The sequence below is a fragment of the Hemitrygon akajei genome, chromosome 9 (genome assembly GCF_048418815.1).
Source record: "Hemitrygon akajei chromosome 9, sHemAka1.3, whole genome shotgun sequence".
NCBI classification, from domain to species: domain Eukaryota; kingdom Metazoa; phylum Chordata; class Chondrichthyes; order Myliobatiformes; family Dasyatidae; genus Hemitrygon; species Hemitrygon akajei.
The window spans coordinates 156,678,858-156,705,575 of record NC_133132.1 but is presented as its reverse complement, the minus strand read 5'-3'; the positions used below and the strand labels follow the sequence as shown (position 1 = coordinate 156,705,575).

Below are 26,718 nucleotides of genomic sequence, written 5' to 3'. Positions count from 1 at the left end.
AACCTTTGCTTTAATTTCATTGCTTAACTGCATCTCCAGTAATGATGAGTGGTGTCGTTGCAATCATGTTGAGGAATACTGATGAAAGTTGTGGATAAATTTTTAAAAAGACCATTCAGTCACCTGGAAAATATGCTACTGTAAAATGAGTAAAAAGGTTGAATATGCTAAACTTTTAAATTAACTTGTTAACATATTAAGAAATTCAAATACACAACATGTGTTTATTATGAGCCATGTGACAGAATACAGGTGGAACATAAGATATATTGTAGGAACAGAATTAGGCCATTTGGCCCATCCCATTTGTTCCACAATTTCATTATGGCTGGTCCATTTTCCCTCTCATTCCCAGTCTCCTGCCTTCTCCCCGTATCCCTTCATGCCTTGATTGAACAAGAATCTCTCAACTTCTACCTTAAATATACCCACTAAATTGGCCTCCACAGCTCCCCATGGCAACAAATTCCACAGATTCACCACTCTCTGGTGATTAATTGTTCAACACTTTAAGGAACCTGAGGTAGACTCTGTATTTTTTATTTAGCCTATCAAAAGGATAGCCACACACATTCATCTAAGCTGCCTGTATCCTCTAGAAGCATCTCTGCACCTGCACAAGTCCACACTGCTGCATCACCTCATCAAAAAGCTTGGAAATATTATACATAAACATAACATACAGGAATTTATATCTTATCACTCCTCAGATGTGCCCAATGTGGATATTGATCTAAACTTCCTCTCCTAAACTGTTTTGCTTTCCACAGATGCTACCTAGCACTAATTATATTTTGATTGTTGTAATATTCATAATGTACTGACCCTGTAGTGACTCAAACCTGCCTTTCCCATTTCCCCAGCTGTTCTTGTACAAGGATCCTCTGTGAATGCAGCTTGCATCCATCAGTGGAAAGAGAAAGCTTGTTGCTCTGCCAACCTGAGAGCAAACTCACAGTTCTGGACCTTCTGGACTGGCGTAGAACACCGACAGAAATGTTCCATGCCCAGTGCGTTGAGCTGCTGCTCCTTAGGGAACGGGTTAGGGAACTGGAGATGCAGCTCGATGACCTTTGTCTGGTCAGGGAGAGTGAGGAGGTGATAGAGAGGAAGGAGCTATAGGCAAGTAGGCACTCTGAGGCCTCAAGACAGATAAATGAGTCACAGTCAGGAGGGGGAAGGGAAAGAGAAAGATACTAGAGAGTACCCCTGTGGTTGTCCCCCTTAACAATAAGTACTCCTGTTTGAGTGCTGTTGGGGGGGACAACCTACCTGGGGGAAGCAACAGTGGCTGCGCCTCCGGCACAGAGTCTGGCCTTGTGGCTTAGAAGGGTAGGGAAAGGAAGAGAATGGCAGCAGTGATAGGGGACTCTATAGTTAGGGGGTCAGAAAGGCGATTCTGTGAACGCAGGAAAGAAGCACGATGGTAGTTTGCCTCCAAGTTGCCAGGGTCCAGGATGTTTCAGATCGTGTCCACGATATCCTGAAGTGGGAATCTTGGGATTACTGCCTGTGCCATGAGACAGTGAGTATAGGAATAGAATGAGGTGCAGGATAACTGCGTGGCTGAGAGATTGGAGCAGGGTCAGGGATTCAGATTTCTGGATCACTGGGACCTCTTTTGGGACAGTCGTGATCTGTACAAAGAAGACGGGTTGCACTTGAATCTGAGGGGGACCAATATCCTGGCAGTATAAATTAGGAACAGATGTTCTCAGGGAAATATATGGCAGAAATGTGAAAAAAGTTCAGGGGATATTTGCGTGGTGCTCTGCATAGGCACATTCCAATGAGATAGGGAAAGGTACAAAACTGACACTGCAAGTAATATTTCCTGAACCGGCATTTTGTTGACCAATCTGTTTGAAGGTCATATTAATTCAAAAAGCGAATATAAAATGGTAAATAACTAAATATCCCAGGAAAATTAATTCTAATAGATCTTACAATTGAGGTTTGATTTCTAAAAATAAAATTAGCAGAATGATCTGATTTCTAACAGCACTATGACATGAAGATAATAATAATAAAATACGTACTCTGTTTGCTAGTCTAAGATCTGCATGTACGGGAGGTGGAGATTAGCTGGAATGGCAATCTGTACGGGCACCTATAAGTTGTCACCCCAGTAGAAATATGCCCAAAACAATTTTGATAGTTTTTCTTCATCTCTGAGCAGAACTTTGGCATAGAGAAAAGAAATGTACTTCCATCTCATTTTTCCATAACTTTCTAACATAAATCTGCAAAACTTCTGTTTATTTTTGTGAATGAACCTCATTTTCAGTTTCATACCTTTTCAGCTATTCAAAGGATGAGGCCTTCCTTTGAATATCACAGTATTTTGATTTAAAATATTAATAACTAATATTAATATTATATTAATATTTTGAAGAGCACCTTTTGCACATTTAGAATGCAATTTCAATTCTCTTTCTGATTTCAAAAATCCCTTTTGACATTTGTGAGAAGTGTTCCTGTATCACATTGCATTTTCTAGTGTAATACTTGTTGGTAGAGAGATGTATAAGCTGTAATTATTCTGTGTGATGCAGTTTTAAAGTGGATTGTAGCAGCAACTCGAACATACAATGCCTGTGCTGCTGACCACACAGGGAGTTATCTTGTATGATGCGCTATCTGATCGATCCAACAATAATAGAAACATAGAAAACCTACAGCACAATACAAGCCCTTCAGCCCACAATGCTGTGCTGAAAATGTACTTATTTTAGAAATTACCTAGGGTTACCCATAGCCTTCTATTTTTTTAAGCTCCTCATACCTATCCAGGAGTCTCTCAAAAGACACTATTGTATCTGCCTCCATCACTGTCACCGGCAGCCCATTCCACACACCCAGCACTCTCTGCATAAAACAGTTACCCCTGACATCTCTGCTTCCAGGCACCATAAAACTGTGCTCTCTCGTTTTACCCATTTCAGCCCTGGGAAAAAGCCTCTGACTATCCACACAATCATCTTATACACCTCTATCAGGTCACCCCTCATCCTCTGTTGCTCCAAGGAGAAAAGGCCGAGTTCACTCAATCTATTCTCACAAGGCATGCTCCCCAATCCAGGCAACATCCTTGAAAATCTCCTCTGCATCCTTTCTGTAGTTTCCACTTCCTTCCTGTAGTGAGGCAACCAGAACTGAGTACAGTACTCCAAGTGTGTTTGACCAGGGTCCTACACAGCTGTAACATTGCCTCTTGAATACAATCCCACGATTGATGAAGGCCAATGAACCATATGCCTTCTTAACTACAGTGTCAACCTACGCAGCTGCTTTGAGTGTCCTATGGACTCAGACCCCAAGAAAACTCTGATCCTCCACACTGCCAAGAGTCTTAACATTATTACAATATTCTGCCATCATATTTGACCTTCCAAATGAACCACCTCACATTTATCTGGGTTGAACTCCACTTCTCAGCCCACTTTTGCTTTCTTTTGATGTCCGCTGTAACCTCTGACAGCCCTCCACACTATCCACAACGCCCCAACCTTTGTGTCATCAGCAAATTTACTAACCCATCCCTCCACTTCCTCATTCAGGTCATTTTTAAAAATCACGAAGACAGGGGGTCCCAGAACAGATCCCTGAAGCACACCACTGGTCACTGACCTCTGTGACTATGTCTCGTCTACAACCACCCTTGTCTTCTGTGGGCAAGCCAATTCAGGATCCATAAAGCATGGTCCCCTTGGATCCTATGACTCCTTACTTTCTCAATAAACTCTGGGGTACTTGCTCTAGGGAGACGCCAATCAATATTTGGGAACTTAAAATCTCCCATCATGACAACCCTGTTATTATTACACCTTTCCAGAATCTGTCTTCCTATCTGCTCCTTTATGTCCCTGTTACTATTGGGTGGTCTTTAAAAAACACCCAGTAAAGTCATTGACCCCTTCCTGTTCCTAACTTCCACCCACAGAGACTCAGTAGACAATCCCTTCATGACTTCCTCCTTTTCTGCAGCCATGACACTATCTCTGATCAGCAGTGCCATGCCCCCACCTCTTTTGCCTCCCTCCCTGTCATTTCTGAAACATCTAAAGCGTGGCACTCTCAGTAGCCATTTCTGCCCCTGAGCCATCCAAATCTCTGTAATGGCCACAACATCTTAGCTCCAAGTGCTGATCCATGCTCTAAGCTTTGTTCATGATACTCTTTGTATTAAAATAGACACATCTCAAACCATCAGCCTGAGCGCATCCCTTCTCTACCACTTGTCTATCCTCCCTCTCACATTGTCTCCAAGCTTTCTCTATTTGTGAGCCAAATGCCCCTTCATCCATCTCTTCAGTTTGGTTCCCTCCCGCCGGCAATTCTAGTTTAAACTCTCCCCAGTAGCCTTAGCAAACCTCCCTGCCAGGATATTGGTCCCCCTCGGATTCAAGTGCAACCCGTCCTTTTTGTACAGGTTACGCCTGCCCCAAAAGAGGTCTCAATGATCCAGAAATCTGAATCCCTGCCCCCTGCTCCAATCCCTCAGCTACGCATTTATCCTCCACCTCATTCTATTCCTATTCTCACTGTCGCGTGGTGCAGGCAGTAATCCTGAGTTTACTTCCTTTGAGGTCCTGTCTCTCAACTTCCCTCCTAACTTCCTGTAGTCTGTTTTCAGGACCTCCTCCCTTTTCCTGCCTATGTCATTGGTACCAATATATATCACATCCTCTGGCTGTTCACCTTCCCACTTCAAGATATCGTGGACGCAATCTGAAACATCCCAGACCCCGGCACCTGGGAGGCAAACTACCATCTGTGTTTCTTTCCTGCATCCAAACAGTCACCTGTCTGACCCCCTAACTATAGAATCCTCTATTACTGCTGCCATCTTCCTTTTCCTATCCTTCTGAGCCACTGTTGCTTCCCCCAGGTAGGTCATTTCCCCCAACAGCACTCAAACAGGAGTACTTATTGTTAAGGGGGATAGCCACAGGGGTACTCTCTAGTATCTGTCTCTTGCCCTTCCCTCTCCTGACTGTTACCCACTTATATGTCTCCCCAGGCCCCGGAGTGACTACCTGCCTATAGATCCTCTCTCTCTCACCTCCTCACTTTCCCTGACCAGACGAAGGTCATCAAGCTGCATCTCCAGTTCTCTAACATGGCCCCTAAGGAGCTGCAGCTCGACGCACCTGGTACAGATGTGGCCATCTGGGAGGCTGGGAGTCTCCCGGACATCCCACATCCGACACCCAGTACAGAACACTGGCCTCACAGACATACTTCCTATTTCTTTTCTTCAGAAGTAATTTACCACACATCGACCCATTATTGCCGAAGCCCCATTGAGCCAAAGCCCTCTTACTCTGACTCCCTCTACTCTGTCACCTGCTCCATAAAGCTGTCTTCTTCTTAAATTCCCCCCGCCAGTCTAACTCGCTGACATCCACATGCCTGAGCAGTCGTTCCTCAATCAAATAATGTTCAAAAAAGTCGAAGAAATGTTTTTGATCCTTCATTAGCAATGAACAAAACATACAATCTTGAAACAATGAAATTTACAAAACTAAAACTAAAGCTATTAAATGTACTTAAGCGGACTTAAGCGAATGTAATTTGGCGAAGAAAAGTGGTCAACAAAAGATATAACACCCAGAAGTCCCAGCACTAAAAACTAACCAGAATAAACATGAATATATAATTCATTCCCTTTGATTTACCACGCCCCTCCTACATGACTAGCTACCTTAAATAACAGAATACAGAACATGCAATACAGAATAAAACGCAGATAGAGAACAGATGAATGGCTCTTACAGGGATAAAGAAACCAAGATTTCCTCTCTATGTGTAACAGCTTTTAACTGTGGCAGGACAGGATGAGAAGTCTGTTAATGAGGCTTTTGGTATCTTAAAACTGGAACGGAATTCAGAATAGCAGAAAAATATTTCTAAATATTGCCGAGCCTCTGCGTGAGTATTTTTCTGGATTTTCATCATCCAGGCATCCCAGTATCGGGACTTGCCTCTGTGCTACATTAAAAATAACCTAGGTTTCCTGCTTTGATAAGTTTCTAAGCCAGCGGCAATATCTGTGGCCTTGCCGAATGTAGTTGTCCCTTTGCTGTATTAGTGAACTCCACAAAGGGTCAAGAAAAATTTCGACAACTTTCCTATTCTCAGGCTGAAAAACTTGCCTCGGGTTAAGCGACATAGTGGTCTGTAATCTTAGCTTATTGCAAGATCTACTCCTGTAGGACTCGGTTATGTGAGACACATTTTATGAAGAACATCAAAGCATTGAAGGTGCAGAAGAAATCAGCTGGAACAGTGTCAAAAATGAGAGAAGTCAATGATTTGAAGAAACCAGAGCAGCAGTGGAGACTGGAGACTGCATGAAAATATTCTAAATCATAAGCTGTTTTGACAACATAAATGAGAGAAAAAAATACTTCCCTTGGTGATAAATTTGATAGCCATTAGACACAAACAAAAGGTGATTCTCAGAATGAACAAAGACAACACAAATCAACTCATTTCTGTGGTCCGGAGTACACTGACTGAAAGTGTGTTTGTAGAAATTACAAGAGAACACTGTATATGAAATTGAAGAGAAGACACTAAGACATATGCAAGTCCATAGAAAATAAACTGAGACCAGATTAATGGTCCTCACTTAGAGATGGCACCAGAACACTGGACTGAATGGCTTTCTTCGCCTGTGTATCATTCCAGATATTCGATGATTCTAGGAAAAGGTCATCAAATTCAGAAGAGATTGAGGAGACATTAGTAATGATCTTTCTAGATTCTGGAATGGTTCCAGGGATCTGGAAGATTGCAAATGTTGAATGTTGAAAGGCCTAGACAGAGCAGATGTGGTAAGGATGTTTGCCATGGTGGGAGAGTCTAGGACAAAGGGTACAGCCTCAGGATAGAAGGGCATCCATTCAAACAGAGATGCGGAGAAATTTCTTTAGCCAGAGAGTGGTGAATTTGTGGAACTTGTTGCCATGTGCAGCTGTGGAGGCCAGGCTGTTGGGTGTATTTAAGGCAGAGATTGATAGGTTCTTGACTGGACATGGCATCAAAGGTTACGGAGAGAAGGCTGGGAAATGGGGTCGAGGAGGAGAAAAAAAAAGGATCAGCTATGTTTGAATGGCAGAGCAGACTCGATGGGCCACATGGCTAAATTCTGCTCCTATGTCTTATGGTCTTATGGTCTTCAAGAAGGGAGGGTGATAGAAGAAAGAAAATTATAGGGCAGAAATGTCACTTTGTGTCTTTGGTGCCTTAAGATCTTTTGAGATTTGTTTTCCGTACACTTTGTACTTACAGCAACTGAATTAACAAAATTAAGTTTGTCTATGCTGGAAACATCCTTCAGTATCAATGGAAAGATCAGATTAAGTTTGGATTTTCTCTGTATTACTGACATTGTTCTTGTTTCCAATATGCAGTATTCACAATATTTTTTCTCCCTTTTATCTTCGGCTGAATGTCTTATTAGATGCTTCAAAGGTGTTGAAAGACACTACTGATGATGATGGCCTCTGTTGGTCGGGGTCGAAAATGGATGCTACGTCCAAGTTGTCCAAAGTCAAGATGCAAGCCAGGGCAGTACAAAGACAAGAAAATCTGCAGATGCTGGAAATCCAAGCAACACACACAAAATGCTGGACGAACTCAGCAAGTCTCAGCAGCATTTATGGAAAAGAGTAGGCAGACAACGTTTCGGGCTGAGACCCTTCATCAGAACTGGATCTGATGAAAGGTCTCAGTCCAAAACGTTGACTGTTTACTCCGATCGATAGATGCTGCCTGACCTGCTGAGTTACTCCAGCATTTTGTGTGTGTTACTTTGATTTTCAGCATCTGCAGATTTTCTCAAGTTTGTAATAGGCCAGTTAGTCTGACCTCAACAGCTGGAAAGATGTTGGATTCCATGATTAAGAATATGGTTTCAGGGTTCTCGGAGGCACGTGGTAGAATAGGCTAAAGTTAGCATGGTTTCCTGAAAAGAAAATCTTGCCTGACAAATCTGTTGGTATCCTTTGAAAAAATAACAAGCAGGATAGACAAAGGAGAGTTAGTTGATGTTGTATACATAGATTTTCAGAAAGCCTTTTAACAAAGTGCTGCACATGAGACTGTTAAACAAGATAAGAGCCCATGGCACTACAGGGAAAATAATAACGTTGGCTGATTGGCAGGAGGCAAAGAGCAAGAATTAAGAGAGTCTTCTCTGATTTGCTGCCAGCAACTACTGGTGTTCCACAGGGGTTGGTGTTGGGACCGCTTCTTTTTATGTCGTATGTGAATGAGTTGGATGACAGAATTGATGGCTTTGTGGCCATGTGTGCAGACAATATGAAGACAGGTGGAGGGGCAGGTAGAGCTGAGGAAGTGGAGAGGCCGGAGAAGGACAGATTAGGAGAATGGGGAAAGAAGTGAAGGTCTCAGGGAGTATATGGTCATGCACGTTGATAGAAGGATTGTTTTATGAACAGGGAGAAAATTCAATAATCTGAGGTGCAAAAGGTCTTGGGAGCTTTTTTTGCAGAGTTCCCTCAATGTTAATTTGCAGGTTGAATCAGGGATGAGAAAGGCAAATGCAATGTTAGCATTCACTTTGACAGGACTGAAATATAAAAGCAAAAGATGTAATGCTAAGGCTGTATAAGGCACTGATTAGACTGCATTTGGAGTATTGTGAGCATTTTTGGGTCTCTTATCCAAGTGAAACCCCTTTTTACTGGGCGCTTCTGAAAATGCGGCTTGGGACTCTGTGGTGAGAAACTCACCTTTCTCAGGCTTCGTACGTCTAGAACGTATACAACAGATCATATACTGTATGCAATTATAAAGAAGCATACTTAAAAATGTTAACTTAAGCAACCAGTTATTAAAGGAAAGAAAGAAAAAAACCTAAAAGGATAAAACAGTCACGTGTGCACAGTGGAGTACAGATTTTCCAGAAGCCGTTATTTTTGATGTACATACTGCACCTTCTGAATGTCACTTGAAATCCATCTCGAACAACCGGCCTCCCCCGTTGGAGCATTGGTCCTTCCTCCTTGAGGCCATTCATCAGCACAAATCACCTTGTGCAACACAGCTGGCAGACTTAGCCATCTTCCCTCCTGGCTTCTCCCAGCTCCCACCAACAAAGACCTTGACCCACACCATGGTCATGCCTCTCTGCCCAGCATTCTCTAACACCTTCTCCCAGTTCCACCATCCAGACTGGCTGACGCCACATTCTGAAGTTGTTCAACAAAGCCCCTCATCTCAGCTCAAAGCGAGACAGGTTGAAAACAGGACAGAGTGTTCTTACAGATCTGCTAAAATGAAATACTTACAGCATAGCAGTAAAAATCTCAACCAGGGTAATACACAAGGAACGATGTGGTGACATTGGAGAGGGTTCAAAGGAGGTTCATGAGAATAATTCTGGGATTGAGAGGCTTATCATTTGAGGAGCTTTTGATGGCTTTGACCCTGAACTCACTGGAACTTAGGACAATGAGGAGTAATCTCATTGAAACTTATCGAATATTGAAAGGCCTAGATAGAATGGATGTGGGGAGGATAGTTCCTATAGTGGGCGAGCCTAGGACCAGAGGGCACAGCCACAGAATAGAGTGACATTCATTTAGAACAGCGATGAGGAGAAATAACTTTATCCAGAGGGTGGTAAATCTGTGGAATTTGTTGCCACAGGCAGAGGCCAAGTCACTGGGATATTTAAGGCGGAAGTTGATAGGTTCTTGATTAGCCAGAGCATGAAAGGTTATGAAGAGTAGGCAGGAGAATGCGGTTGAGAGAAAAAAATGGATCAGCCATGATGAGATGGCGAAGACATGATGGGCTGAATAGCCTAATTCTGATCCTATATCTTATGGTCTCATGGAAACACTACAATATGTGTATTTAGCATTCTTTGAAATATTGAATGGTTCGTCATATATAATAATGGAAGCAGAAGGATTATTAGGTTAGGTGCTGATCCTGAAACCCTTTGTTGTTAGTCTCCAGAAAATCCTACTACTGGGGTGATCAATTATGGAAAAGCCTAAAACATAAGAAACAGGAGTAGAGTATTCAGCACTTCATATCTCCTTCCACATTCAATTAAATCATGGTCATACTTCTCTTCTGCTTTATATTTTGTAATAATTTCAAGAGATTCCATAACCACTAATTGAAGGAACGTTCCCATATCTCTGTATTGAATGGTCAACGCCTGATTGTGAGACTGACTCCCAGACACACCAGCCATGGAAAACATCATCTCTGCCTATGCCTTGACAAGTCCCATATAATACAGTATTCAAAATAGCTCCTAAAAGCATTTTATTTCAAAGATTTTAATAAATGAATCTGACAGACATCAGTCAACTAAATCTATGCACCCCAGGGGGGGGGACCAATTCTCAAACTGTGTATTTATTTTTTCAGAAATGGGATTTTACAGACATCACTTCCCTGATTGATAGAGATCATTTTTACCTCCAGTCAAGATTTTGCTATTTATAAATTTATAAATAGGAAAATAATTTCTGTAGAGGATTCAAATTATGTGAATTGAATATGAAGATGAGGTAATGTTGGGAAAGAGCACGAAATGCATTCAAACATCATCAGATTTTAGCATTGAGCATTATCGTTGATCATAAATCTTTGCTAGTCATGCTTCTTATACCTATTTGACACATAGCATTTAAAAGAAAGATTAATTATCTCTTGTTTTGGTCCACTTAGTTCAAATTCAAAAAAAACATTTGAGTGCCTAAACCTTGAGGCGTTCATGACATTAAGACACAAACATAAATCACTGTCAAGAACTCCATTGAATATTTTAATTAGAATTCTATCAGGATAGTCTTCAGGTAAAGAGGATAATTTCAAATAAAAACTAATCCTTATTATTGGGGTAGAGTACTTACTTTTAATCTCCTTGTGTTTAGTTGGAACAGCATCCTTCACCTCTGTAAGAAGAAAGTAATAATAAGAAGAAAGAGTTAATATACCAGAAAGAAAAAAGGTATATGCGTTTGGTAATTTCTTGAACACTAGAAAAATAAGATAATGGTTTGTTGATAGATCCTGAGAGTATGGACAACTCTTTGCGTATTTATTTAGCACATATATTTCTGGGTGGCGGGGTAGAGATGCGTCTCTACTAAAGAAGGTGTAAGGTGCTCTTTCCCTCTGCTAACCAGCAGGTCACCCTTGGGCAAGGTGCAGCACCTACTTAGCACCTCCTCCCCCTCCCCCCCAATCAGGGTCATGTGAAGCGATGGGAGCATGTCTTGAATGGTCATATGAACAGCTGGTGCATATCACAAGTCCACTGAGCACTGACACCTGGCAGACAATCTCTAAAGAGTATTGATAATGGCTGGGGCAACCTGTCTTGTAAAGATACTGCCCAGAATTAGGGAACGGCAAACCACTTCTGTAGAAAAACTTGCCAAGAGTAATCAAGTCCGTGATTGCTCAGTTCATACAACATGGAACATAATGAATGAATTCATTATGAGTTCTACATATTGCTCTGGTCAGATTGAGAGCTGTATCATTATAGTGATGAATCCAAAGGTCTCCAGGAAGTTCAGTAAATGAACACAAATCAATGAATAGAGAATTGTTTAAAATTTGCCAACATTTGATATCAAACCTGATTCTGATTCTGATAATTAGGATTAGTACAGCTATCTGCTTCATGGTAGGTGTGGATATGCTTGGTCAATGTGCCTGTGTCTGTTTTCTATCACTTGAAGTAACATGGTATAAAAATCCATGGCCCAGAAGGGAAAAGAAAATCTATTTTCTGGTGAAATTGGCATTTCATTCACATTGCTCTTTGCTTTCAATCTGAGCTTGAATTTTCTAAAGTCTAACTAAACTTAAACACAATTCCTTTCTTGCTATTGAATTCCCAGCTACATACACAAATTATATTTTTCCTTATTATTCAGAAAAAGGGAGCTTTTGTTTGTGCGGTTCTCCTCAACACAAAACAATGACACACATGCGTCATCTAATATTAAGCTGAAACCCTGCTCTCAATTCCGTTCTGCACAAAACACTGTCTTGAAAAGGAGTTGAAGCTTACTTTGAGAACAGACAGTGATTGCCAGTTAGGTTGCCTGCAAGTGCTCATTAAGAGAACTGGAATTGGAGACCAGCGCTAAAACTAATACCTTGCCCTAATTGTAACTTATTCAGCTAAATAAGCCATTGGTGATAAGCTTGTCTGCTGCTGAAAGAAATATCTGGTTTCATTATTTAATTACTGCTGGAGCCTTGAAGATAATACAGTTTCTGGTATTTTATATACAGGCCTCCGAACAGTTGCCAGGATGTGGGCTGCAAGTTACAATGGGAGAGATAAAAGGCATGTAAAAAGGGCAATGTTGCGATAGTCATGGGGGATTTCAATATACAGGTAGAATGAAAAACATCAGGTTGGTTCTCAAAAGAGAAGAATTGTAGAATGTCAATGAGTTGGCTTTTTAGAGCAGCATGTGATTGAGCCTATTAAGGGAATGGCAATTATGGATTGGGTGTTATCTAATGACACAGATTTGATCAGGAAGCTTAAGGTAAAGGAACCTTTCGGAGACAGTGATCATAATATGATAGAATTTAAGTAGCAATTTGAGAATGAGAAGCTAAAATCAGTATTGCAGTGGAGTAAAAGGAATGAGAAAAGCATGAGAAAGGAGCTGGGAAAGTTGATTGGAAGGGGAAATGATCAGGGGTGATGGCAGAACAGTAATAGTTGATGTTTCTGGGAGCAATTCAAATGACACAGTGTAGATAAATCCCAAAGATGACGAAGTACTCTAAAGGCAGAATTAGTCAATCATGACTGACAAGGGAAGTCAGGGACAGCATAAAAGCAAAAGAGAGGGCAAATAATATAGTAAAAATTATTGCAAAGGTTCAGGATTGGGAAGCTTTTAAAAACCAATAGAAAGCAACTAAAAAGTCATAAAGAGAGAATAGTTGAAATATGAAGGTAAGCTAGCCAATAACATAAAAGAGAATGCAAAAAATCTTTTCCGATACATAAAGAGTAAAACAAAGGTAAGAGTGGAGGTCGGAATGCAGGAAACTGTCATGGGAGAGGTAGTAATACGAGACAAAGAAATGGTGGACAAACTTAGTAAGTATTTTGCATCAGTTGACCCTGTGGAAGGCACTAACAAAATGCTAGAAATGTGGGAGTGTCAGGGGACAGAAGTGAGTTATGGTGCTTGAGAAGTGAAAGGTCTGAAAGTCACCTGGACGAGATGGACTACAACTCAGGGTTCTGAAAGTGGTAGGCGAAGAGATTGTGTAGGCATTAGTAACGACCTTTCAAAATACTGGCATTGTTCTGGAAGGGTGAAAAATCACTCCACTCTTTAAGAAGGGGGGGGGGGGGAGGAAAAGGAAAGGAAATTATTGGCCAATAAATTAGCCTGACTTCAGTGGTTGCAAAGATGTTGGAGTTTATTATAAAGGACGAAGTTTTGAGGTAATTGGAGGCACATGATAAAATAGACCTAAGTCAGCATGGTTTCCTTTTGAGAAGCCTAACAAATTTTTTGGAATTCTTTGAGAAAATAACAGACAGGATGAACAAAGGAAAGTCAGTGCATGTTGTTTATTTGGGTTTTAAGAAGGACTTTCACAAGTTGCTGCACATAAGGCTACTTCACAAGACAGGAACCCATGATATTACAGGAAAGATACTTGAATGGATAAAAGATTGGCTGACAGGCTGGAGACAAAGAGTGGGAATAAAATGAGCTTTCCTGGTTGGCTGCAGTGACTAGCAATGTTCTGCAAGGTTCAGCATTGGGACCACTTCTTTTCACATTATATGTCAATAAATTTGGATGATGAATTGATGGCTTTGTGGCTAAGTTTACAGATGATACAGGAGCAGGGAGGTTCTACTGCAGTTGTACAAGGCCTTGGTGAGACCGCACCTAGAATATTGTGTGCAGTTTTGGTCTTCTAGATCTGAGGAAAGACATTCTTGCCATAGAGGGAGTACAGAGAAGGTTCAGCAGATTGATTCCTGGGATGGCAGGACTTTAATATGAAGAAAGACTGGATCGACTAGGCTTATACTCACTAGAATTTAGAAGATTGAGGGGGGATCTTACTGAAATGTATAAAATTCTAAAGGGATTGGACAGGCTAGATGCAGGAAGATTGTTTCCGATGTTGGGGAAGTCCAGAATGAGGGGTCACAGTTTATGGATAAAGGGGAAGCCTTTTAGGACCGAGATGAGGAAAAACTTCTTCACACAGAGAGTGGTGAATCTGTGGAATTCTCTGCCACAGGAAACAGTTGAGGCCGGTTCATTGGCTATATTTAAGAGGAAGTTAGATATGGCCCTTGTGACTAAAGGGATCAGGGGGTATGGAGAGAAAGCAGGTACAGGGTTCTGAGTTGGATGATCAGCCATGATCATACTGAGTGGCGGTGCAGGCTCAAAGGGCCGAATAGCCTACTCCTGCACCTATTTTCTATGATATGAAAATAGATGGAAGGGCAGGTAATGTTAAGGAAGCAGGGTGTCTGCAAAAGAAATTAGACAGATTAGGAGAAAGGGCAAAGAAGTGGTAGTTGGAATATAATATCATGTACTTTGATAGAAGAAATAATGGGGTGGATTGTTTTTTTAATCAGGGAGAAAATTCAAAAATCAAAGATGCAACGGGACTTGGAGTCCTCATGCAGGATTCCCTAAAGATCAACTTGCAGGTTGAGTCGGTGGTGAGGAAGTCAAATGCAAAGCTAGCATTCATTTTGAGAAGACTAGAGAACAAGAGCAAGGATGTAATGTTGAGGCTTTATAACACATTGGTCAGACTGCACTTGGAGAGTTGTGAGCAGTTTTGGGCTGCTTATCTTAGAAAATATGTGCTGGCTTTGGAGAAGGTCAAAAGGACTTCCACGAGTATGATCACAGCAATGAAATAGTTAACACACGAGGAGCATTTGGTGACTCTGGGCCTACATTCACTGGAGTTTAGAAGTCTGGCGGGAATCTCATTGAAACCTATTGATTATTGAAACACCTAGATAGGATGTGCAGATGATGTGTCCTGTAGTGGGTGAGTCTAGGACCAGAGTGTAGTATATGGATCTGTTTCTTTTAGAGCAATGACTCCCCTTAGCACTGTGTATGGACTGATAACTTATCTATGTGCGTTGATCTGTTGTCTACGTGCGCATTGTTCTAGCTCTCTCTCTCTCTCTCACTGCAATGTGAATACACCAGTTAAAGCCATCTCCCACGTGCACGCTTTTATTTAATTGATATGTAGTTGAAAAGACACAAGACTGAGGGCACAGCCTCAGACTAGAAGGACATCCATTTAGAACAGAGATGAGGAAAAAGTTCTTTCGCAGAAGGTGGTGAATGTGTGAAATTGATTGCTACAGATGGCTATGCAGGCCAAGTCATTGGGTATATTTAAGGCTGAGGTTGATAGTTTCTTTATTAATCAGGGTGTCAATGGATGCAGGGAGAGGGCAGGAGAATGGGATTGAGAGGGATAATGAATGAGCCATGATAGAATAGCAGAGAAGACTCAATGGGCCAAATGGCCTAATTCTGCTCCTATGTCTTATGGTATACTTGGCAATATGCTTTAGTAATTATCCATCCACATCTCTTCTGCAAATCGCTGCCTAAGAGGGAGAGACCGCTCCAGTTCATTATCCTATGGGGCATCTTATGTGGGTCAGCCAAAGAAATAAGCACGCAAGTTGTTATCCAGATCTTGCTACACTGATCCTTTAGCATGCAAGAAGAACCAGAGAAGGTTGTAGAGAATGCCAACGGCTTCTGCAGAATTGATGCACACTGCAGTCACCCTGAGTCATCCCATCTCCTCAGTGTCACAAGTGAGAGGCTGTTCACCCTTTTACTTCGGCCTCTGGCTAATGTGGGTATCTTGAAACATATTGTTGCAGGCTCCACATTTTCAGTGGCAGTTGATTCATTTATTTTCAGTGATACTGTGCAGAGTAAGCCCTTTCCAGCCCTTTAAACTACGGCACCCCAGCAACTCCCAACAAACCCAATTACAGGACAATTCACAATAAACAATTAACCTACATAGTATGTCTTTGGAATGTGGGAGGAAACTCAAGGACACGGTGAAAATCCACCATTCCATGCAGAGGACATAAGAGACTCCTTAAAGAACTCCATCGACCTGAGCTATAATTGCATCTCACTAACCTCTGCACTACTGTAATGCATGAACTGTCATCAAAATAGAGTTAAATCAATTCTTGAATGCTGAACTGGCAGGTGATTTCTTTTAATACTTTCATGAATTTCAACAATTAAAAACGAAGTTCTCTGCTAAAACCAAATTTTTCAATTAGACACGTACAATTAGCTGAGCACAGCATCAATGACTTGCTTCACCTTTACGTTAAAGTAACCTTCCCTTTATTTGCACTGGGAATACAATATTTTATAACTTGCAGAGAGTTTATTGACAATAATACTAGAAACCCAAATAATGTTTTAAGAAGCACCAAGACAGATGCAATATTGTCACAGCAGGAAGCTAATAAGAAAATGGGAATGAGAATTAATAAATTATTGCAGGTAGAAACTTGGTTGTAAATACAATCATTGTCAAAAGCTCAACCTAATAATCAGAAAAGCAGGACCAAAAACATTTTTATAAAGTTTATCAAGAATAATTCTCAATACTTTGTTTGGTGTGTGCAACATGGAAAAGACTTATTTTGTTCCTCAATTGAAATGATACCATAAGATACCACAGAAGGCTGCTGGACCAGACAATATTTCTGGTAGAGTGCTTAGAGGATGTGCAGACCAGCTAGCAGATGTTCTCACTGACATCTTCAACATATCCCTGAGCAGCGCCACCGTTCCAACGTGCCGAAGAGGTCTTCAGTGTCCTGCCTCAATGACTACCGTCCCGTTGCACTCACATCCATCATCATGAAGTGTTTCGAGAGGCTCGTCATGAGGCACATCAAGACACTACTGCCCCCCTCACTGGACCCCCTGCAGTTTGCGTACTCTCCCAACCGCTCAACAGATGACGCCATTGCCATTACCATTACCCTCCACCTGGACAAAAAAGGCACATACGTTCGGATGCTGTTCATAGACTTCAGTTCTGCATTGAACACAATCATTCCTCAGAAACTGATTGGAAAGCTGAGCCTACTGGGCCTGAACACCTCCCTCTGCAACTGGATCCTAGACTTCTTGACTGGGAGATCTCAGTCAGTCCGGATCAGGAGCAGCATCTCCAACACCATCACACTGAGCATGGGAAACCCCCAGGGCTGTGTGCTCAGTCCACTGCTGTTCACTCTGTTGACCCATGACTGTGCTGCAACAGACAGCTTGAACCACATCATCAAGTTCACCAATGACACGACCAAGGTGGATCTCATCAGCAAGATCAACGAGTCAGCATACAGAGAGGAGGTGCAGTGGCTAACAGACTGGAGCAGAGCCAACAACCTGTCTCTGAATGTGAACAAAACAAAAGAGATGGTTGTTGACTTCAGGAGGGCATGGAGCAACCACTCCCCGCTGAACATCGATGGCTCCTCAGTAGAGATAGTTAAGAGCACCAAATTTCTTGGTGTTCACCTGGCGGAGAATCTCACCTGGTCCCTCAACACCAGCTCCATAGCAAAGAAAGCCCAGCAGCGTCTCTACTTTCTGCGAAGGCTGAGGAAAGTCCATCTCCCACCCCCCATCCTCATCACATTCTACAGGGGTTGTATTGAGAGCATCCTGAGCAACTGCATCACTGCTTGGTTCGGAAATTACACCATCTCGGATCACAAGACCCTGCAGCGGATAGTGAGGTCAGCTGAGAAGATCATCGGGGTCTCTCTTCCCGCCATTACAGACATTTACACTACACGCTGCATCTGCAAAGCGAACAGCATTATGAAGGACTCCACGCACCCCTCATACAAACTCTTCTCCCTCCTGCCATCTGAGAAAAGGCACCGTAGCATTCAGGCTCTCACAACCGGACTATGTAACAGTTTCTTCTCCCAAGCCATCAGACTCCTCAATACCCAGAGCCTGGACTGACACCAACTTACTGCGCTCTACTGTGCCTATTGTCTTGTTTATTATTTATTGTAATGCCTGCACTGTTTTGTGCACTTTATGCAGTCCTGGGTAGGTCTAGTGTAGTTTTTTTTTCTGTGTTGTTTTCATGTAGTTCAGTGTAGTTTTTGTACTGTTTCATGTAGCACCATGGTCCTGAAAAACGTTGTCTTGTTTTTACTGTGTACTGTACCAGCAGTTATGGTCAAAATGACAATAAAAGGTGACTTGACTTGACTTGAAGACCATAAGGTATAGGAGCAGAATTAGGCTCATCGAGTCTGCTCCACCATTCAATCATGGCTGATCTTTTTTTCACCCTTCTCAGGGCCTCTCCCTGGCCTTCTCCCTGTAGCCTTTGATGCCACGTCCAATCAAGAACCTATCAATCTCTGCCTTAAATGTACCCAATGACCTGGCCTCCACAGCTTCCTGTGGTAACAAGTTCCACAAATTCACCACCAACTGCCTGAAGAAATTTCCCCGCATCTCTGTTTTAAATGGATGCCCTCTATCCTGAGGCTGTGCCCTCTTGTCCTAAACTCTCCCACTATGGGAAACATCCTTTTCACATCTACTCTGTCTAGGCCTTTCAACATTCAAAAGGTTTCAATTAGATCTCCCCTCATCTTTCTAAGTTCCAGTGAATACAAACCCAGAGCCATCAAACATCCCTCGTATGATAAACCTTTCATTCCCAGAATCATCCTTGTGAACTTCCTTTGAACCCTCTCCAATGCTAGCACATATTTTCTTATATGAGGAGCCCAAAACTGTTCACACTACTCAAAGTGAGGCCTCACCAGTGCTTTGTAAAGCCACAGCATCACATCCCTGCTTTTGTAGTCTAGACTGCTGGAAATAAATGCTATTATTGCATTTGCCTTCCTCACCACCGATTAAACCTGCAAGTTAATCTTCAGGGTATTTTGCACAAAGACTCCCAAGTTGACAAAATATCAATTCACATCATTATCAGTCATCTTTACTGTTGCAAAGGGTCAAGTCATTCCTGCGCTATTATGTCACAAATTGACAAACTCACAAAGGCCATTGATAAAATTTACAAGACCATGAGACATAGGAGCAGAATTAAGCCAATTCAGCCCATCGAGTATGCTCTGCCATTCCATCATGGCTGATTTATTATCCCTTTCAACCATATTCTTCCGCCTTAGCCTTGTAGCCTTTGATGCTCTGATTAATCAATAATTGATCAACCTCCACCTTAAGTATACCCAGTGTCTTGGACTTCATGGCCATCTGCGGCAATGAATGTTACAGCTTCACCAGCCTCTGGCTTTAGAAATTTTTCCTCTTCTCTGTTCTAAATGGATGTCCCTCTATTCGGAGTTTGTGCCATCTGGTCCTAGGCTCCATCTCTATAGGAAACATCTTCTCCACATCCACTCTGTCTTCCAATATTCAATAAGATCCCCCTCATTCCTCTAAACTACAGTGAGTACAGGTCCAGAGCCATCAAACACTTACAAGTGAAGTTACATTCAAGAAGCTATTTATATGGAATATTAATTTACTAATCAAAATTAACATCATATTACAAACATAATGCAGAACTGTATTGTTATTTCAAGTTTAGGTGTTTGATGGATGGGCCTCATCTGATACAGATGCACAACACTCTCTAATAAGGTTAGCTGGAAAGTTTTTGAAGGATTTAAACTTACTTGACAAGGGCATGGAGAAATAAAGAGTGATAGAATTAGCAAATATGCCAAGCCTACTGCAATGGAACAGAGAAGGACTGACAGGTACTGTTGATTTATCAGATCACTCCATGTAGAACAATCTTTTTCCTGATAACAATTTGGTTTTCATGAACCTCCGCATCATTTCAAATACTTTGTCTTCGTAAAGTAGAGCACCTTAAAGTTGACAAAATACTGTGGGCTGGCTAATAGCAGAGCCTTGCATAACAGCTTCGCTTTGTGACTTATGCCTCTCTTTAAGTAAAATGTTCTAGCCTTTCTTTATGTTTCTGCCTACTTTGCATCGCATCACATTCTGCCATATTAAACTGCTTCCAAAAGAAATCTGACAAATATGCCAGTTCGTAAAGGGAACAGGCTCTTTAACATGCTCAGAGGGAAAAGGAAGGAAGGCTGTGTTGTGTAGTGGAATCTCACTGAATGTGGTGATAGGAGAGGGCCAGGAGAACCCTATCCTTGCTCTGGCCAGGAGTTGAGGAGTTGAGCACAAAAAGTGTCGGTAATAGGAAATGGGGCCAAGTGTTCTGTCAACCATAGTAGAATCAGCTGATCGCCCAGCATCAGCTGCAGTGGCTGGGGCACGTGATAAGGATGCCCCCATGTCGGCTACCCCGCAGAGTGTTACATGGCCAGCTACATCATGGTCAACGCTCAGCTGGAGGGCCGAAGAAGTGAATAAGGATCAGATGAAGAATGCTTTAAGGAAGTGCAAGATCAGACCTGAGGACCTGGAGGATGTTGCTGCTGGCCGTAACACTTGGCGACAGCTGTGTAGAGATGAGGTTCGTATTCTGGAGATGGAAAGAACAACCAGAAGACAGCAGAAGAGAGCCAGGAGAAATGCAGCCATGGTTTCCATCATTACCACCAATACCACATATATATGTCCTACCTGCAATAGAACTTGTGGGTCCAGGATAGGACTGTACAGTCATCAAAGATCTCACTGTTAAAGGAGTAAATGTTGTCATCGGACTCTGATGGACAACCGAAGAGAATCAAAATCAGGTTTATTATCACTGATATAAACCTGACTGATATATGTCATGAAATTTGTTGTTTTGTGGCAGCAGTTCAGTGCAATTCATTACAATTGCCATAAACTAAAAGAATATAAAAAATAAATAAATACTGCAAAAAGAGAGCAAAATTAAGGAAGTATTGTTCATTGTCCATTCAGAAATCTGATGGCAGAGGAGAAGGAGCAGGTCCTAAAATGTTAAGATTGTGTCTTCAGGCTTGGGTACCTCCCCCCTGATATTAGTAATGAGAAGAAGGCATATCGTGTGTGGTGAGGGTCCTTCATGATGGGTGCCCCGTTCTGAAAGCATTGTCTTTTGAAGATGGCCTTGACGGTGAGGAGACTTGTGCCCATGATGGAGCTGGCTGAGTCTACAACCCTCTGCAGCTGTTCCTGATCCTGGCATTGGTGCCTCCATATCAGACAATCATGCAACTGGCTAGAATGCCCTCCATTCGCTGGAGTCTTTGGTGACACACCAAATAACTAATAACACATAATAAAACCTCGTCTTGGTGTGAAACTACAATTGAAAGAAGGAAAGTCGTTTTGGAAAACCTCCTCATCAGAGGCAATATGACAGAGGAAATGGCAAAATAAAATGAAGTCCTTATACCAAGCAGGGTGAGGTGGTGCATAAACAAGACTTTAGTCAGTAAAATATCCTTAGAGGTGGAGACAGTGATATCCAGCAAGGGAAAGAATGTGCCACAGATGGATTTTGTAAATGTGAGAGCAGGGGGGAAATTGGCAACAGAAGTAGTTAAGTTTTTAAGCTGTGAATGAGTGCATACAGACACTGGTGCATACAGCCATTGATGCGGAGGGGTTGGTGGGGGGGTGGTTGCTGAGCTGGACTGAAACAAGGTTTGTCCCACATATCCCACAAAGAGTCGGGCACAGAGAATTCCCAGAGCTGCACCTTGAGTGAAAGAAAGCAAGTTTAACTGTTCAGTCTGAGAATGAAAGCAAATGGTTATAATGGTGGAGGGGAACTGATTATGCTTTCATTCAGGCAGAAGAGACCTTAGATGATCAAAAGAGTGGTCAGGGCTGGAGGTGTCACAAATTTCAATGGGATAGATTTAGGAATGAAGGCATAACTTCTCTGGGACAAGAACAAATTGGAGCAATTAGTGAGGAGGTAGAGGCTAATTGTGTGGGTTTGCCAGACTTTTGGGATGGATGCTATGGAGGATGATCTCTGAAGAAAATGAAGACAGGGACAATCTAAAGTTGAGTCATGATCCAGAGGAAATTATGAGGAAGAGTTTGAAAACTGATGTTTGACCTCTGCAGGGTAGATGTTAGTTCACCAAGCCACATAGGATTACCGTTGACTCGGGTGTTCGATTGTAGCACTGGGGATGGCCCTTAGTGAGTAGAATGCTACAAGTGCAGAAGTGGGTAGATTAGAGTGAGAGAAGTGAAAAAAAAATTGAGACAGTCAACCTTGCATAGATGATTTGCAGTGAAGAGCTACAGTGAGAGGTTTTAGGGTTAGATAGATAAGTCCAGTTTTATTCCCTAGTTGTCACTACCATTTTTCTTACTAATATATTAAGCACTTGGTCATGGCTGTTCAGATTAAACATTGAGACAAAAGTGGGAAGCATAGTAAATGATAATGAAGATTCTGATGAACATAAGGAGGATATAGGATGCACTGACATTGGAGAGGGTTCAAATGAGCTTCACAAAAATGATTCTGGGATTGAAAGGCTTTTCATAGGAGGAGCGTTTGATGGCTCTGGACCTCTACTCACCAAAATTCAAAAGATTGAGGTGTGACCTCATGCAAATCTAACAAATGATGAAAGGGCTTAGATAGAGTGGATGTGGAGAGGATGTTTCCTGTGGTGGGAGAGTCTAAGACCAGAGAACACAGCCTCAGAATAGAGAGACTTCCTTTCAGAATGGAGATGAGAAGGAATTTTGTTAGCCAGATAGTGGTGAATCTATGGAACTCATTGCCACAGGCAGCTGTGGAGGCCTAGTCATTGGGTATATATAAGGCAGGGGTTGATAAATTCTTGATTAGTCATGGTATGAAGGAATACAGGGTGAAGGCAGGAGATTGGGGCTGAGGGGGAGAATGGAAATTAAACGGTGGAGCAGACTCAATGCGCTACATGTCTTATTCTGCTCCCACATCGTATGGTCTCATGGTCTCATAGGCATGGATGCTAGTGGAATGTGTTAATATATTGGAGCTGGAATTTAGCCGGGCGACATGGCAACAGTGCTGGCTGCGCATCAATATAGTTTCAGTTGCACAGATTCCATTCTGACCTCCAATGCTGTCTGCATTGAGCTTCCACGCTCTCTGTGGCCAAACTGACCTTCGAGTGCTCCAGTTTCTCCCCATGTCAGAATCAGAATCAGGCTTAATCACTGATTTACATGACATGAAATTTTATTGTGTTGTGGCAACAGTAGAGAGAAAGACGTAAAAATTAACATAAATTATGGAAATAAATTAATAAATCCAAAAAAATTTCTTCACTGATAGGTTGATGAGACGGTGGAATGAGTTGGCACCTGAAATAGTGCACGTGAACTTGATTTGAATGGTTAAGAGAAGTTTGAAGAGGTACATGGGTGATAGGAGTACGCAGGTTGATGGGAGTCCGCTGTTCAAATAGTTTGGACTGGATGGACCAAAGGGCCCCTTTCTGTGCTGTACTTGTCTATGACTCTATCAAGATCTGCTGGTTATTAGGTGAATTGGCTAAAATGCATTAAACAAAATGAGGGTGATACTCTATGTTGGTGGGGGAGTGTTGTTGTTAGGGGCTGGTGGTATTAATTGACACATGAGAGAATAAGGGTTTACAGGGAAGCTGGTGAGGGAATGGGATTGCTCTCAGTGTTGACATTGACTTTACGAACTGAATGGACTAATTTTATAATCTAAGATTCTAAGGAAATATGAAAAAAAACCAAAAATATAAGATATTGAATTTTAATGAGGAGGGGAAATATAAATCATAGTTTTAAATCCAAAGGGACTGAAGCAGAGATTTTGTGAGCATGTAAGTTGTGAACATTAAAACATTAGTTTGGTCACAGTAGAACTCTATTTTGATCATATCTGATAGGAAATATGCCTTAGAGAAGGTCCAGAAGAGATTTACTGGAATGTTTCCGGTGATTAGGAGCTTCAGGGTGACTGAAGAAAATGGAATAGTTTTCTTTGGAGTAGTGAAGGTTGAGAAGGGATCTGATCTATTTGCTAAAAATCATGAAGGATCGGGACAGTGAGAGGATGAAGAACCAGAGGGCATAGAATGGAGTTTGCAGTAAAGTGTATTATGTTGTCAATATAATTATGCTTTAAGGGTGTCACTCTGGTAAGAATTCTGTCATGATCACTTAGCATCTTGCTCTCAAATATGTTTATTGGAATTCCCAAGATCGATATATGAAGAACCTTTCTTCACTCTGTAGTAAGAGCTCAGTTCAACTGATTGACTTGTGATTTGTTTATAAGTTTTCAATGAAATAACAGTTTCCATGAAATGCATTTCCATGTTTAAATAAGTGGGTTTCAGAAGGAAAAGGAGGTATGGTATGGTTCCAGAACGCATTTTCAAAGCCATTTGCCCTGAAGGTTATAAGTGGTGCAGTGACTTTATTCCAGTTTTCAATAAATTTCTAGATGACTTTAAATTACTTCATGCATTTTTGCCTTTACAGCAAACCCCCAATCAGTTTTAGAAAAGCCAGCTAAAGACAGAAAAGATTTGGCCTTTTGAATTCATCTTCCTAAAAGTCATTTACTTACAGTAGGTTCCCATATTTTAGAAATGTATGCACCATGAAGAAAAAATAATAAACATAACAAGGCTGCATGTAGCACTGTGATTAGCATGACACTATTTCAGGCCAGCGATCTGGGTCCAGTTCCGCCATTGACTCCCCATGAATGCATGGATTTCCTCCAGGTGCTCTGGTTTCCTCCCACATTCCAAAGATGTACAGGTTAGTAGGTTAATTGGTCACATGAGTGTAATTGGGTGGCGCAAGCTCTTCAGGCCAATGCCTGGTACTGTGCAGTACTTTAAATACATCAAATACAAATACTGACCTTAAATTTCAAAATTTCGTTCTGTTCTAACATTTTCTATCATGCCCTAGTAGTTACTGGCACTAAATTTAATGTGAAAATCCTTTAATGATGTGATAACCATCATTATTACAGATGGGAAAGCTTAAGCGAGGTTTGGCTAAAACCCTGAAATTCGCAATGATCATTTTCAGTCGGAGATTGACCTCAGAGTGGGCTTCAGCTATCCTTGTTTGCTGTCTTTCTTTGCACAAGATGTTGGGCAGTATAAAGTAAGTACATAACATGTCCATTTCTAAATATCAACTTATCCCTCAGCAAATCGTTGTACAGTTAGTATTGCCTCACAAAATCACAGCAATAATTTCCTATCCATCTCTGCAAAATTTGTTTTCTCTCTTCCCCAATTCAGACAAAGATTAATCAACCTCAGCTGTTTACTCTATTTCTTCTTCCTGAAATGGTTCCTGGTCTGCCGAGTGTTTCCAGAATGTTCTGTTTTTATTGTTCAAATACTGTGATTCTGAATTGATGTCACTTATGTTTAAAAAAATCATGTTCATTTTCTTAGTACTGATGAACAGTTAACAGTATACATTATTGGCTGAATATGGACATATTTGATATTTAATGTAATGTTTTACATGTTTCACTAATTGAAATTAAAATAATTGCATCATTACAGTTATATCACTATCACTACTAGTTGAGGACTGGAGCATGTTCCACACATGATTCTGGTATTTGAGATAGGTACGGTGGTGAGTTCTCTCACAGTCCCAAGCTCCATGCCAATTAAAGTCGGCATTGATGACAAAGTCTGTTCAATGTTAGAATCTATGGCCTTCTTAAAGATAGAGTTCTGGAACCCCACACACAGAACAAAAGAAAGATGAGCTTTATTTGTCACGTACATCAAAACATCAAAATTAGCATTAATCTTGCATAACAACCAGCACCGTCCAAGGACGTGCTGGGGCAGTTCGCAGGTGTTGCCACACTTCGACTCCAACACAGCGTGCCCGCAACATATGACCCCTAATCCATTTGTCTTTGAAATGTAGGAGGAAACTAGAGCACCAGGTGTAAGGCCATACAGTTACAGGGAGAATGTGCAAACTCCTGCGGGAATTGAAGCCCAGTGATTGCAGGCACTATAAAGCATTGCGCTAACCGCTATGCTACCCCGCCACCAGAAGCAACATCTCTGTTATTGATGTTACCCTATATTATGAGCTTTCCTATTAGAAGTATTTTTCCCCAATTAATACTGTCGGAAGAAAATCTCTGTACCCGAATGGTCCATCCGTCCCTTCCTCTCTCTCTCTCTCTTTTGATGGAGAGGGAAAGCCTCAAGATGGGGGGTGGGGGGCGGTGGGTTTGGAGAAGTGATGTGGAAGATTGTAACATCAGAACAGTAAACTGCTGGTCTTTGCTCTGATTGTTGAAGAAGCAACCTCTCTCTTTCCCCAGCGAGCCTGTCTGAGATATTAACATGCTGGGTGCTAGATTGTGGACAATAGTTTTGATGGACTCCGGATCAAGTTCTCTTTGGGGGCTTTTGCTGCTGGTGGTGGGGGGCTTATCAGTGCTTTAGCTGGCATGAGTAGGGGTGGAAGAGAGAGTAATTCATGCTGCTGCTTCTGCAAAGGTGGGGGAGGGGTCTTTGATTTTCTATCATTCATTCTAGGGGGTCTCTGGTTTCGTGGATGTCTGTGAAGAGTAAGAATTTCAGGTTGTGTATTGTATACATTCTCTGATATTAAATGAACTTAAATCATGTTATTTTCATTT

At 41.7% G+C, this 26,718-nt stretch overlaps 1 protein-coding gene across 1 annotated transcript in view; it reads right to left on the bottom strand.

Moving 5' to 3' along the window:
• Positions 1–26,718, bottom strand: part of trdn (triadin) — a 507,565-nt gene that overhangs the window by 251,452 nt on the left and 229,395 nt on the right. The window contains exon 18 of the mRNA XM_073055375.1: positions 10,911–10,952. Coding sequence (XP_072911476.1) covers positions 10,911–10,952 — 42 coding nt within the window. The remainder of the gene's footprint in view (positions 1–10,910; positions 10,953–26,718) is intronic.